This window comes from Zalophus californianus, chromosome 13 (assembly GCF_009762305.2).
Source record: "Zalophus californianus isolate mZalCal1 chromosome 13, mZalCal1.pri.v2, whole genome shotgun sequence".
Lineage (NCBI taxonomy): Eukaryota > Metazoa > Chordata > Mammalia > Carnivora > Otariidae > Zalophus > Zalophus californianus.
The window spans coordinates 25,789,797-25,805,450 of record NC_045607.1 but is presented as its reverse complement, the minus strand read 5'-3'; the positions used below and the strand labels follow the sequence as shown (position 1 = coordinate 25,805,450).

Below are 15,654 nucleotides of genomic sequence, written 5' to 3'. Positions count from 1 at the left end.
TAGATAGGCATGGACTTGCTCTCAGAATGCTTATGTTTTAGAGGAAGACAGACCACAAATAGGCATCATGTCAACAGTGAAGGAAATAAAGCAGTGGAATGTGGTAGAGAGAAAGTGAGTGTGGTCGAGATTGTGGAGAGGGGGCTCGATTTCATGGGAGTCAGGGGGGTCAGCAAATGTTAGATGGAGTTGTCAGGGAATGCCTCTTAGAGGTTAGAACCTTTGAGCCCAGACTTTTATATTGCTGATGCCATATAAAACTGCACATTTATTTGTCTCTGAATAATAATAAAAGTAAAGGAGTGAATTAAGTCAGAAAAAAAGTCTTTCAGAGATGAGAAGGAAAACTTGTAAAACACTCCCTTTTTGTATAAAAAGGTTGAGTATCATAATCTAATGTCTTCATTTAGCAAAATGTCCCAGTAAAGGCTTTGAAAGACTTGCTCAAGGTGAACGTGACAGGCAGAGTCGTCACATCTGCTGGAAACATTCTTTTACTGGCTGGATAGGCGTTTCTGTATCCTTGGCATTTTTTCTTTTTCTCTTCTTTTCTTTCTTTCTTTCTTTTTTTTTTTTTAAGAGCAACCCAATAGTGAATAAACTGAAAAAACTAAATTTGTTGGGCAAAAATGAGATTTATCATTAAGGGTTTACGGAATGTGGGGCTTGGCGGAGTACAGAAGCATTCTAGTGTTTTCACATGGTGATAAACTCTACTCTTGGGTTGGCAAACAAATGTCTTAACTTCTGTTTAGAAGTTCTTGGGGTGCAGTGATTTTTAGGAGTAAACTTACTTGCTGAACGTAGATTGGAGATTGCAAGAAAAAAGAAATTCCTCTCCTGTCATTTTTTTTTTTTTAATTCCTAATTCTTGGGTGTTTGCCAGTTCCATACCTAAATATATACTGTGTTTTCCCTATTATAAGATTCTATTAATTTGTTGGAACAACCAATGGATATGAATGGGCCAGTTGGTTAGCTTAATAAAGCAGAAGGACAGCCTCTGATAGCTTCTGCTATAGGTGGAGGCCCGAGGAGTAGAGAAAAACAAACAAACAAACAAACAAAACAGCCCACAGTCTCCTTGGGCAGGAGGATCTGAAAGTGTTCATGATCCACACAGCCCAGCCATTGTTTACCTTTCTAGAAAGGAGTCTGCTGAGGGCTTTCATCCTGACAGGGTAGTTAGATCAGGAACCAGGGTTTGGAGAAAGACAGACCCAAGTGCCAGGCTTGCGTAGTCAGTTTTGTCAGATAGAAGAAATGAGGCTGGAGAGGTCATCGCAGCATTTGGATCCGGCCCTTGTGCGCCACTGATATGGGCAAACGGGGTAATTCTCATCCAAAGGAAGTGACTTGTCTGAATTTTCTGAGCGAACCGTGTACAGAAGGCAATGTGCAAATGTCTGAGGGATTAGATTGGGATTTTTGTGGGCTTTTCCCCTAAATAAAAGAGTTCTCATAGCAAAACTTTCTCATCCTCTCCACAAGTCAATAGCCATACACCGTTTTTGGTTTTGTTTTGTTTTTTTCTGAGTGGTCATAGAGAATAAGGTAAACTGTTAAGATGGTTTCTGGATCCATTCACTGAAACTGTGGAACTTAGACTTTGTGTGGTTGGCCAGACCTGCGCCAGGAACAGTTATGGCCGCGAAGACATGCCCAGTGCCTGAGGTCAGTCGGGCTTTCACACCCACAGAGGAGGTACTACTCGATGCATGAGTTGGTCTTTCGTGATGTGAAAGATGAGTTTCACTGGCAACTTCTGCTTACTCTGCGTCTCAATCAGTTCTGTAATGAAGACCCAGCAGCATATCTGCAACTTCCCTTTAATTTTACAATTTTTATAATGAGGGTTCTTGTAGCGTGAAAAGTGTCTGTAGAAACCCAGCCAGCATTCTGAAGAGTCTCTGAAGGAACACCGTGATTTTCTGTCTCTGCCGTTTGGGTGCGGATTGGCCCTCCAGGAGAGAAATCAGTTAATCTCTTGTTCTCAATGTGCTAGGGCAAGAATGGCTTCAAAGTTCCCATGGAACTTCCTGATGGGCCCATGACATTTCAGAGAATTCACTCAACACCAAGAATGGCTTTCTGTCATTTGAAAGAACAAGATGAGCTGGGATCTCATTTGTCACGGTTGCGTTTTGAGCATTTTAGTATGAGGAGGCATCCTGGTTTGTTTTGTTTCTTAAGGAGAATATTGTCAGGATGCTTCTCAGAATTAGACTTATCTAGCCAACTGCAGGTTCCCCTTTCCAGACAATGAAGTCTAAAGCTACTGAGATACCACCCTGCTTCCTCCCTTTCTTTTCTAGTCCCTTCTCTCCTCTTTTATCTCCTTGTTCAAATCACACGCTTCCTTTTCTAAGGACAGGAGAGCTGGCAGGCTGCCGATTGGTTTGTTGGCCTCAATTAGCCTTATATCATTGCAAAGGAATGCATGAATTCTCCAGAAGGTATGTACTATCTCTTTCTGTGTTAGGCACTCACTACCTGCTTTCATAACAGGTCACTCAGCCAGAACTGCTTCTTATTTACATATCTGACAGTTTTTTTAGTCACTTAGATTATATCCCTGGATGCTCGTCTCATTTTAATGATGATCCCAAAGGCATCTGTTATGAAATACTACTCAACATGCCCTGTAACACTTGAAAACTTGATGCAGAACAAAGCTAAAACAAGCGATAACCTGAAAAGGACCATCGTTGGCCAGAAAGCGAGTGGGTTATTAATCTGCAGATTGCCTGCTTCAGACTTGTGCTGATGTACAAGGTCCACAGATGGACCAGACTGACCACATAGAACAGAGGCAACGTGCATTGGCAGGACTCGGGGTCTCCTGGTATTTCTCGTCTAGTATTTAAATCCAGTCTCATATTGGGGGTTACATATGTGATTGCAAATTAATCCTTTCTCTTCTGAAAATTTGGTTTTGAAGAACAGCTGTGTCTCCCTTCTGAATTCCTTAATTATTTATCCTCCCTGATATGTTAAACCTTTCATTAGTGTGGTGAATTGCCAAGAGTACACAGAACTGCTTAGATCATGTAGCAAACAGTATAAACATTTGATAGGACATTTGAAGACACCACATGGCGAGCCAGGATCTATAGTGGTACTGAATGCTGTGGGCTCGATGGAGGTAGCTTGTTGTCAGGAGTTCTTTGTTCGTTTATTTTGCTGGCTTATTTTACTTTTTTTTTCTAACTAAACATGGGAGGAGAACATAAATCATTTGTGCTTGTTCAGAAGGGGCTGATTCTGCTCTGATAGACAGAGTCCCTGTCAAATTTGGACTGCACATGCTCATATCTGAGGTCAAATTAAATCAGTAAAATTAATTATTTCATAGAGAGAGAGAGAGAGAGAGAGAGAGAGAGTCTTCGTTTGCATTTGTCACCTAGATCCTGCAAATACTGAGCCTGTTCCTGAAAGGACGTTTCACCTCAGTTTCTTCTCAGTCCAGTCCTGTTTGGAAGGATGCTTTAAATGGTTTTTAAATTACTAGAACTGCCACTTTGACTGTGACAAGGGTAAGTGATAAGTAGTGACATAGAACACCCCTTGCTGTCAGAGTAGCAACCCGCATCCACAAGTGGAAGAGTTAGTTGTTTTCCCCCCATTTTTCATCCTTGGCATGAAAATTCTTCTTTCCTCATAATGGCAGTGCTGGGGCTTCGGGTTAGAAGTGCTAACCTCCCAACACGCCCCCTAGCTCTTTGACCTCACCCTCTCGGCTCTTTCCGATCTGCAGATACATTCATAGACTGATCTGCAGGTTCCTGATGTTTCTGTTTTTCTAGCTGAACTATCCCAGAGTTGATGCATTCCACTACCAGTCCTTAGATAATTGGTTTTTCCATTCACTGGAAAGTAAGAAAAGCACAAACAACAGGTGCTAACTAAAACCTTTTATTAGAATTGTGATTCAGGAGAACTGGGGAGCTCAGTGTCTTATAAATGAAACTAGGTTTCTGGAGTGGACAGAGGAAAAGCACCTTATGGTGTTTCTGGTTCTATTTCTCAAAGGCTTTGAAGGTTATAATTAGTTGCCGCTGAATCCCCGTGGCTGTGGCACTTCCCGGCTTTATTTCTGGTCTGCAGTCCTTCAGTCAGAGAACAGGTTCGATCCAGGCAAGGCCTGCATGTTTTAATTCGGGCACTTCCTGGAGACAGTTGGGACTTTGACTTGAAGACCATGTTTATGCAAGCCTGGAGAACTGTGCTCGCCAAGCTGCCATGGGCAAGGGTTGATGGTGGCCGGCTGGTGAGAACACCGTGAACCATCAAGGGTGCCTCCCCCTCTCCAGGTACGTCTGGGCTGTGAGCGGGAGAAGGACATGCCATGACGCTGCACGTCGCCCCTTTTACCTCCACCACGGCATCATGGCTCTCCGGGATCCTGAGCACAGAAAGTGGGTGTGCAGGTGGTGTAAACAAGAGAGCAGCCTGTGTCTATCATCTCCCTCTCCTCTTTCGCCTGTGTATATTCCAGATCTTGAGCAAGATCTCTCTGGGTTGCCTTTGACTATGTCTTCAAGAGCTTGTCAGATGTGGCGAATCGGATTTAGGGTTTCTCATCAAAACCCCACCTTTGGAAATCCCCAAACTAGAAATGGAAATGGAACACACCAGCAGTGGGTAATAAGTGGTACTGAAGAGCAATGAATACGTCGAATGGTCTCAGGGTTTCCAGCGTGTTAGGAGGACTGACCACGTTCGGCACTAGGGCATTAGAGAAGAATCCATATTCATGGAGCAGGTCTCCTCGTGGGTGGTGTTTAGAGTCTAGTCCTTGATGCCTATTTGACCTTGAGGGCCCTGGGAATACTGCCTGGGGGAAGGGTGGTAGGAGATGGGGGTGATTGTTTGATTTGTAGACTCACCCCATGACCCTCTGAAATAGCATTTCTTTTTAGTTAGTTCCGAAGCTTCCTCTTCTGCTTTTGATTTTGCTGATTGGGTCAGTGCGGGGCGGGGAGGGGGGGGGGTTGCTAATCTCATTATGACAGTATTTTTAAATGAAGTAAGTAGATACGAGATCAAGGCTTTTAGCTTTAGATCATAATTTTGGAGCAGATCACTGTCTAGCTGAGTCTTTGAGTGTTGCTGCTCTCTCTGGGTGGATGAAGCAGTCAGATATGCAGAGCTTCTTTCTCCTCTTTTTCCTTGTTGTGGGTTTCTCAGAGGATTACCATCTGCTGTGAAAACCTACTCTGGTTGATGGATGGGTCATCCTCCGGTCGGGCTTTCTTTGTCTCCTGTCCTCCCCCATTCCTTTCTTCTCCTCCCGCTCTCACTTCTTCCACGTGTGTGCGTCCTCGGTCTCATAAACACATCGAGTTTCTGTTTCTTTGATTGTTTAGGCCATGCTGGAAATTTCTGTTTTCTTCTAATGTCAGTGTCTTAAGGAGAAATGTGCACACAAAGGCAAAATGGCTTTCCAAGGAGGCTCTGTCCTCCTTTACATGCTTGGTGCAGACATCAAATTGAAGGCCATTCAGCTGTACCTGAAGCTGGTTCTCTCAGCAGCCTGGAGATTAACCTCTTCTAAGGCTCTGAGCTATTTTTGAGGTAGAGACTGCAACAACATTAAAGCTAGAACCCATTAGGAAATCACTTTCATCATCTCTTCTTTTTCCAAATCAGTGGGGTTTGTTGTTGTTGTTTGTTTGGTTTTTTTTCTGATCTCATGACCCTTTAATCTCCTTTGTAGCAGAACAAGGAGACTGTTGGTTTGTGTTTGCGTCCAGTGAAGTTTGAATCCTTGATAACAGCTTCCGAAGACACCGAGATATTGAGAACTGCATAGAGAGATGAATTTCATGTCTGGGTGGATGACTTAACGCTGAAGGTGCCCTGCTTTCCTTGTGCAGAACCATAATTTTTGTTGATGTTGTGCAAACCAGGCTCAAAATTTCCAAAAGACACACAGCAGAAAGCCTTTTGTTGCATTATTTCTAAAGGCTTGAAGTTTTGAAGGGAAGAGATTTTGTTTTCCTCTCGGGCTACACAATGGAGCTTTCAGAGAACCTCTTTTAAAAGGAATAGCTACAGCCTTTGTGTTGAAGGGTGTGTCTGTTGGCAGGGTCTGCTGATGCAGACAGACTGGCTGGTGATTAGCAAAGGTCACTAGACTTTGGAATCTGGCAAGCCGAGTCGGATGGTATGTCTTCTGCGTGTGGAAGGACGACTCCCAAGAAGCCAAGGCATTCTGGAGGTCCCCCCAGCCCACCCCCAAATCCTGCTGTAGAACAGGGTCTGGTCCAGGACCGTCCTGCAATAACCAGTTAGCTCTGCTGGGACTAACGAACAGACTTATCAATCATGGGATAAAAGAACCTTCGGAGATCTTGGTGAATGTCATTTGAGGAGGAGAAAGGTGCTGCTTTTCGGAAAGCAATGAAAACAGTTCATTCTTTGTTGAGGAGAAGAGCATAGGAGGAGCCCAGCCTGTTCTTCTACTGCTCATTTCTGATTGTCAGCCTAGCAGAATCCCAGAGAAGCCATGTTGTGCACGGAAGAGAAGCTCCGAGCTAAAATGGCTGCTCCTAAAGCTCAGAGGACTAGGGCAGCTTAGTGAGTCTTAGAGCTTCAGTGACGCAGGAGCTCCTATCTCTTGAAAGTGTGATAAACACATTCAGCAGAGCTGTGGCTTGTTTGGCTGAGATGAAAGGGCTAGGCTTGGGGGATGGGGAGTGCACACTAGATGATCTGCTTTTTTCTGTGAAGTGTTCTAAATGCAGGAGTCGTCTGCACCATGGAAAAATTTGTTTTCAGGTCTAATGGACTGTGCGAAAGGAGAAGTGGGGTGGGGCCTCGGTGACTGCTGTAATTTGATCCAGAGCTGATAGCAACCTCTTCCACACAATTTGGGTTGGTGCTTAGGCATAAAAGCTTGTGTATCTCGAATATTGAGACTTCGTTAGCTGAAAAGACTCTGGTGCACAGTTCAGTGTTTATTGGAAAAGGATAAATTGCTGGGTGAAAGAAGAGGAGGTAAATATCTGTGTCTCACTCTGCAAGCTCAGTCTGTCCAGAGCTGGACTTGCCAGAAGTTATTTTAGCAGGCTATCAGCAGGAGCATTCTTTCATAGAAAATCCGCCCGCAATGGCTCCTTTCTCTACATTTGACATGTTACTCGACTTTGTTCCTCCTGCAGAAACAGTTTACCCTTTGCCATAAAAAGTATTGAAAGTTGCTGTACAATGAAACTATAGAAAGATTTGGCTTCGGCTTTAGTTCTTGGACATCTGGTTCTAGATTACAGTGACTCAGTAGAGTTTGTGGTGAGCTCAATGAAGTAACTCACTGATTAAGATAATAATCGGGTATCTCAACTCAAGATGTGTATTGCGATGGGACAGACTACACCTTCTAGTACATTCTTAACTGCTTAATGGTGAGCCTCTCCATTGAGTTAGTGGGAAGCTCTCTGTGTCTCTCAATCACCTAGTGAAGAACAGAGTGAAGGTACCTGGGCAAGTTTTGCTTTATGCTACCCCAGGTTTACGGCTCTTGGCAGGCAAGTATACACTTCACGTTTGTGAAGGAGAGACGTAGGAAAAGAGAGAGGCACAACTTAGAAGCCCCTCTTCAAAACTGTGTCTGTTACCTTAATGTAAACTAAGGTACCAAGGTGCAACTTTAAACTAGAAACCGGATTGTCACCTCAAGTTGGTGGTTGGAGAATCTCGTGAGAAATAGCTTATGACCTAATTAGATTGGAGAAGCTGTTAGGTTATAATTGGTAGGTAGTAAAAAGCAAAATAACCATTTAGCTTATGAAACACATACACACATGCGTGCACACATGCGCACGCACACACACACACACACAACTAGACTGTTTGGGGAAAGGAGGAAAGAAGCGTACCCCAATATCAGTTAAGATATTAGAATAATAAGAGGCATAATAAAAGCTCTCTCTACCACCAGTGCAAGATTCAGTACTATTTCACCATTTGGGGATTAAACATCAAAGTTCTCATATTAAAACAGCTAATGATGATTGAAATTTGTCCTTTTTTTCTGTACAGACATCCTCTTTACTTCTGAGAAAGGTTCTAGTTAAAAAAAAAAAAATTGGGGATCCAAGCCAGAATCAAAGTCAATATCGACTTAACCTAAAAATTTAAATTCAGTCAAGAAATTCAGAAACTACTAAAACTTTTGAACTGTTAAGGGTCTCCTTGACCAATGGCATTTGGAGATGTATTTATATCAAACTGGAAAATGTTTATCTGCCCCCCCCCCCCCTTCTTTGAAGTTAGGAACTCAAGGACACTATCCCTAGTATGTCTGATTGCGTTTCTCTGGCCGGTGTTCCAACTGGCAAAGTTCAGTGAGAGAAATCTGCCGATACTAGACATTTTTCTGTTAATGGACTTGTAGCCCTGTCGACTTGGGATGTGCAACCAGGGCAGTTCTTCAGATGCTGTGTTCTGACTTCTGTCACAGGTTCCTAATGTGAGAAGGTAGGCCCAGATCATGGAGGTGCTACAGTGCGATGGCTGTGACTTCAGAGCCCCGTCTTACGAAGATCTCAAGGCGCACATTCAGGATGTCCACACGGCATTTCTGCAGCCAACTGATGTTGCTGAAGACAATGCTAATGAGCCACGATCCGGGTCCATGAATGCCAGTAATCAGACAGAGGTGGAGTATTCTTCTATAAAGGACGAATTTGCGATCGCAGAGGATCTATCAGGTAAATCTTCACCGATTCTCGGCATATCTGATATGTCCTATCACTCTTCTCTAGTTCTAGCCTGTAGCTGCAGGTCGGCTTCTTCAGAGTTTCTTACTCTCTGCGAGCCATCTTTGCGATTTGGGCGTCATGTCTCTCTTCTTGAGTGTCCTACGTTATTGTCTTTTCAGCTTCCTTATGTCTCTTAGTTTCCTTTCAATTTGGAGAATGGGATAGTATCTTGCAGAATTCTGGGATGAATGTCACAGTGTGTGAAACGCGTCTTTTTATAGCTGTAGGGCACATTAGTGGAGATGAGGTGAATATCGTTCCTAAAGCTGAATGCTGCGTCTTCATCTGTGAGAAGCGATATGTGTACATTCATGAATGCTTCATTAATACTCTTCAGGGCCTCATCTTGAGATGTTAGGACTTTTGAGTGTGATGTTTATTAATGAAGAATAATTGGAAAAGAAAAATTGATTTGCATGATGGAATTTCTTAATTCTCTTTTGTTTGCTTTTCTGTTCTCACTTACCTCATGCTTTCTCTTTAGGTCAAAATGCAACTGCGTTGGGGACTGGAAGCTACTATGGCCACAGTCCAGGATATTACGGTCAGCATATTGCCCCTAATCCCAAACCAACAAACAAGTTTTTTCAATGCAAGTTCTGCGTACGCTACTTTAGGTCAAAAAACCTCCTCATCGAACACACAAGGAAGGTCCACGGAGCTCAAGCTGAAGGAAGTTCGGCGGGCCCCCCTGTTCCAGGATCCTTAAATTATAATATTATGATGCATGAGGGATTTGGAAAGGTCTTCTCTTGCCAGTTTTGCACATACAAGTCACCGAGGAGGGCAAGAATAATTAAGCATCAGAAGATGTATCACAAAAACAATTTGAAGGAGACCACTGCTCCCCTCCCTGCCCCTGCTCCAATACCAGACCCCGTGGTCCCACCCGTGTCCCTGCAGGACCCCTGCAAGGAACTGCCAGCAGAGGTCGTGGAGCGCAGCATCCTAGAGTCCATGGTCAAGCCTTTGACCAAGTCTCGAGGCAACTTTTGCTGTGAGTGGTGCAGCTACCAGACCCCCCGCCGAGAACGCTGGTGTGACCACATGATGAAGAAGCATCGCAGCATGGTCAAGATCCTTTCCAGCCTCCGACAGCAGCAAGAAGGGACTAACCTCCCTGATGTGCAGAACAAAAGCGCCCCCAGCCCTACTTCCAATTCCACCTATCTGTCCATGAATGCTGCAAGCCGGGAGCTGCCCAGCGCTAACGTCTCCAACTTCCGGGGCTCCATCAGTAACTCCATCATGAGACCCAATTCTTCGTCCGCTTCCAAGTTTCCACCCGTGTCTTACCCTCAGATGAAGCCGAAGTCCCCTCACAACTCTGGCCTCGTTAACTTGGCGGAGAGATCGCGTTATGGAATGGCTGACATGACCAATTCCTCTGCTGACCTGGAAACTAACAGCATGCTGAATGACTCCAGTTCTGATGAAGAGCTGAATGAGCTAGACAGCGAGAATGGCTTGAATGCTATGGATCACCAGACATCGGGCTTGTCTGCAGAGCAGCTGATGGGCTCAGACGGCAACAAGTTGTTGGAGACCAAGGGCATTCCGTTTAGAAGGTTCATGAATAGGTTCCAGTGCCCCTTTTGTCCTTTCCTCACTATGCATCGACGTAGCATCTCCCGCCACATAGAAAACATCCACTTGTCCGGAAAGACCGCTGTCTACAAATGTGACGAATGTCCGTTTACTTGCAAAAGCTCGTTAAAGCTCGGGGCTCACAAACAGTGTCACACGGGTACAGCGTCAGATTGGGATGCTGTGAATTCCCAGAGCGAAAGCCTCGCTTCTCCACTGACCGAAGGGGTCGTGTCTTACGAGAGCTCAAGCATCAATGGCAGAAAGTCAGGAGTCCTGCTGGATCCCTTGCAGCAGCAACAGCCCCCGCCGCCACCGCCGCCCCCGCCGCCACCGCCGCCACCGCCGTCTCAGCCGCCGCAGCTACAGCCCCCCCACCAGGTGCCACCACAGCCGCAGCCCCAGCCCCCGCCGACGCAGCAGCCCCCACCGCCCGTGCAAGCCCCACCCCTGCACCCTTACAAATGCACCATGTGTAATTACTCCACCACGACTCTGAAAGGGCTACGGGTCCATCAGCAGCACAAACACTCGTTCTGCGACAACTTGCCAAAATTTGAGGGGCAGCCCTCAAGCCTGCCGTTGGAGAGTGAGACAGACAGCCACCCCTCTTCCAGCAACACTGTGAAGAAAAGTCAGACCTCAATTCTTGGGTTGTCCTCCAAGAACAATTTTGTAGCCAAGGCCTCCAGGAAGCTCGCTAATGACTTTCCCCTCGATTTATCGCCCGTGAAGAAGAGAACGAGGATCGACGAGATAGCAAGCAACCTGCAGAGCAAAATCAACCAAACAAAACAGCAGGAGGATGCAGTGATCAATGTGGAGGACGACGAGGAGGAAGAGGAAGACAATGAAGTGGAGATAGAGGTTGAGTTGGACAGGGAGGAAGAGCCGACGGAGCCGGTCATGGAGGTGTCCGCATCCTTCTCGGCCCAACAGATTTGGGCGAGAGATGCCGGGGAGCCCCAGAAGGAGCCCAGCTTCAGAAGCGTCGCCCACGACTACAACGCCACCAACGGGGCTGAGATTGAGCTCACCCTTTCTGAAGACGAAGAGGACTATTACGGCTCCTCGACAAACCTGAAGGATCACCAGGTTTCCAGTACCGCTCTGCTGAACACCCAGACTCCCATCTATGGAACTGAGCACAATAACGAGAACACAGACTTTGGTGACTCCGGAAGGCTTTACTATTGCAAACACTGTGACTTTAACAACAAATCTGCCCGGAGTGTCAGCACCCACTACCAGCGGATGCACCCGTACATCAAGTTCAGCTTTAGGTACATCTTGGACCCCAATGATCACAGTGCCGTGTACAGGTGCCTGGAATGCTACATTGACTACACCAACTTTGAAGACCTGCAGCAGCATTACGGCGAACACCACCCAGAAGCCATGAACGTACTCAACTTTGACCATTCGGACCTGATCTACCGGTGTCGGTTTTGTTCCTACACGAGCCCGAACGTCCGAAGCCTGATGCCACATTACCAAAGAATGCATCCCACGGTCAAGATTAACAACGCGATGATATTTTCCAGCTATGTCGTGGAGCAGCAGGAAGGGCTGAATACGGAATCCCAGACACTGAGGGAGATTCTGAATTCAGCCCCCAAGAGCATGGCGACTTCCACTCCCGTGGCTCGCGGGGGCGGTCTGCCAGCTACGTTTAATAAAAACACTCCTTCAAAGACCTTTACTCCAGAATGTGAAAATCAGAAGGACCCCTCAGTTAACACTGTTGTCGTTTACGATTGTGACGTTTGCTCGTTCGCAAGCCCCAACATGCATTCTGTCTTGGTTCATTATCAGAAGAAACACCCGGAAGAAAAGGCTTCCTACTTTAGGATCCAGAAAACCATGCGAATGGTGTCTGTGGACAGGGGCTCTGCCCTTTCTCAGTTATCATTTGAGGTGGGTGCTCCAATGTCTCCCAAAATGTCCAACATGGGTTCCCCACCCCCCCCACAACCCCCGCCACCAGACCTCAGTACTGAGCTTTACTACTGCAAACACTGTTCCTACAGCAATCGGTCAGTTGTGGGAGTGCTTGTCCACTACCAGAAAAGACACCCAGAAATAAAGGTCACTGCCAAATATATCAGACAGGCTCCTCCCACAGCTGCAATGATGAGAGGGTCCGAGGGGCCCCAAGGCTCCCCTCGGCCACCCGCCCCCATGCAACAGCTGAACCGTGGCAGCTCTGAGCGAGACGGCCCTCCTGTGGAGAATGAGATGTTCTTTTGCCAGCACTGTGATTATGGGAACCGGACGGTCAAAGGTGTCCTCATTCACTATCAGAAGAAGCACCGAGACTTCAAGGCCAATGCAGATGTGATCCGGCAGCACACGGCCACCATCCGAAGCCTCTGTGACCGGAACCAGAAGAAGCCTGCTGGCTGTGTGCTCGTCGCCCCCTCCAGCATGGAGCGGGACAAAGCTAAACTGCGAGCGCTCAAGTGTAGGCAGTGCTCATATACCTCCCCCTACTTCTATGCACTGAGGAAGCATATCAAGAAAGACCACCCTGCCCTGAAGGCCACAGTCACGTCCATCATGCGGTGGGCATTTCTCGATGGCTTGATAGAAGCTGGCTACCACTGCGAGTGGTGCATCTATTCCCACACAGAGCCCAACGGTCTGCTCCTGCATTACCAAAGGAGGCATCCGGAGCATTACGTTGACTACACTTACATGGCTACCAAACTCTGGGCTGGGCCAGACCCGTCCCCTCCGTCTCTGACGATGCCTGCGGAAGCGAAGACGTACAGATGCAGAGACTGTGTCTTTGAAGCCGTGTCCATCTGGGACATCACCAATCACTACCAGGCCTTCCACCCCTGGGCCATGAACGGTGATGAGTCGGTGCTGCTGGATATCATCAAGGAGAAAGATGCCATTGAGAATCCCCTCCCCGCCTCTGCCGAAGAGCTGGTGGGTCCTGTGAACTGTGAAAACAGTTTGCCCCCGCCACTCCCCGAGCAGGACGCCGAGTGCCCGGACGACGCGAGGCTTTCCCCAGAGAAAAGCATCCAGCTGGCTTCGGCCAACCCGGCCATATCGTCCACCCCGTACCAGTGCACCGTGTGCCAGTCTGAGTATAACAACCTGCACGGCCTTCTTACACACTACGGGAAGAAGCACCCTGGCATGAAGGTGAAGGCGGCCGACTTCGCCCAGGACATCGACATTAACCCAGGCGCCGTCTACAAATGCCGGCATTGCCCGTACATCAACACCCGCATCCACGGCGTCCTGACCCACTACCAGAAGCGACACCCGGCCATCAAGGTGACCGCCGAGGACTTTGTGCACGACGTGGAGCAGTCGGCCGACATAGCCCAGAACGACGTGGAGGAGACGAGCAGGATCTTCAAGCAAGGCTATGGCGCCTACCGTTGCAAGCTGTGTCCATACACGCACGGCACGCTGGAGAAGCTCAAAATCCACTACGAGAAGTATCACAATCAGCCCGAATTCGATGTCTTTTCCCCGTCACCCCCGAAGCTGCCGGTCTCCCTCGAGCCCGAGATGACCACCGACGGGAGCCCCTCCCAGGTCTCTGTTACCGAGGAGGAGGTGGGAGAGGAGCCCGTGTCCACGTCTCACTTCTCTACCTCACACCTGGTCTCCCACACGGTGTTCCGGTGCCAGCTCTGCAAGTACTTCTGCTCCACGAGGAAGGGCATCGCCAGGCACTACCGCATCAAGCACAACAACGTGCGTGCCCAGCCAGAGGGCAAGAACAACCTCTTCAAGTGCGCCCTGTGCGCCTACACCAACCCCATCCGCAAAGGGCTGGCGGCCCACTACCAGAAGCGCCACGACATCGACGCGTACTACACGCACTGCCTGGCCGCCTCCCGGACCATCAGCGACAAGCCCAACAAGGTGATCATCCCGTCCCCGCCCAAGGACGACTCCCCGCAGCTCAGCGAGGAGCTCCGGCGGGCCGTTGAGAAGAAGAAGTGCTCACTGTGCTCCTTCCAGTCCTTCAGCAAGAAGGGCATCGTGTCCCACTACATGAAGCGCCACCCGGGGGTGTTCCCGAAGAAGCAGCACGCCAGCAAGCTGGGTGGCTACTTCACGGCCGTCTACGCAGACGAGCATGAGAAGCCGGTGCTGATGGAAGAGGAGGAGAGAGGCAGCTTCGAGAAAGCCGCCGAGGTGGAGGGAAGCGAAGCCCCGGAGATGGAGTGGCTCCCGTTCCGCTGCATCAAGTGCTTCAAGCTGTCCTTCAGCACGGCCGAGCTGCTGTGCATGCACTACACTGACCACCACAGCCGGGACCTGAAGAGGGACTTCGTCATTCTGGGTGGCGGCCCCCGCTTGCCGAACCCCGCCTACCAGTGTAAGCACTGTGATAGCAAACTGCAAAGCACGGCGGAGCTGACCTCACACTTGAACATTCACAATGAGGAATTCCAGAAGCGTGCCAAACGTCAGGAGAGGAGGAAACAGCTTTTGAGCAAGCAGAAATATGCAGATGGTGCTTTTGCAGATTTCAAACAAGAGAGGGTAAGGATATGTTTTGATTTCCCTTCCCCCAGGAGGCCTCTCATCACTGGTGCCCACACGCACTTCTTCGTTGCCAGCCAAACTGCTACAGGCTTCCTAGTGACTTAGCTTGCCAGAGAGCTCAATAAGTCAATTAAACATTTCGAGCTTGATTATCCCCCGGTCTCTGCTCCCCCTCCCCCATGGCCCCGCTCCCCTCCCTCCTGCTCCTCCCAGGGCTCCCCAGGGGAGGGCCGGGGTGGTGGTTTCTCTGGATCTCCTTCTGCCAAGTAGCCTTATCTGAGGCCTAGTTACACGACGACGCTCGCTCTCTTTCTAAGGCAGCTGTGGGCCATCTCTCGGTGTCACCGGCACCTCTCAGCCGTGGTTCTGGTCTGCAGTGTCTGCTACGTGAACCTTAACATCTCCAGGAGTAGATTTTTTTTTTTAATTTTTTTTTTTAATTTTTTTGGTCAAGACGTTCACTAATGGCGTAGCTATGCAACGTTTCACCTGCGTAGTTGACGTTGGTGTGAAAACCACACGACCCGGTGGCTGTGACGATGAGGCTTCGCCACAGAAATCTTCTCTCCTCACAAGTCATAACACATTTGGGTTCCGGAGACTTTTGCCTAGTAGGCAGCGTGCCACGGCTCTGACGAATTCGTTCTGTAAAAATATTCACATAGCTCTCCCTTGGTTTTTAACCTGCTAATCCGCTTTGAAATAAAGTCTGGCTAGTAAGCTACGAGCGTGAATGCCGGCGTGCGAGGGAGGGCTCGGAGTACTGATGGCTACCACT

The 15,654-nt window shown here is 48.1% G+C and overlaps 1 protein-coding gene across 11 annotated transcripts in view; it reads left to right on the top strand.

Annotated features, from left to right (window-relative positions):
- The window catches only part of ZNF462 (zinc finger protein 462), a 134,164-nt gene that overhangs the window by 48,156 nt on the left and 70,354 nt on the right, over positions 1-15,654 (top strand). For 10 of the 11 annotated variants that reach the window (XR_003523608.2, XR_003523609.2, XM_027614913.2 and 7 more), the window contains exons 2-3: positions 8,465-8,714; positions 9,250-14,873. Coding sequence is in view for 9 of the 11 variants with exons in the window: in XM_027614913.2 (XP_027470714.1) it covers positions 8,495-8,714; positions 9,250-14,873 (5,844 nt within the window). In the remaining 2 variants the exon portion in view is untranslated. Of the gene's footprint in view, positions 1-8,464; positions 8,715-9,249; positions 14,874-15,654 lie in introns of those variants that run through there. The other variant, XM_027614919.2, reaches the window with a different exon arrangement.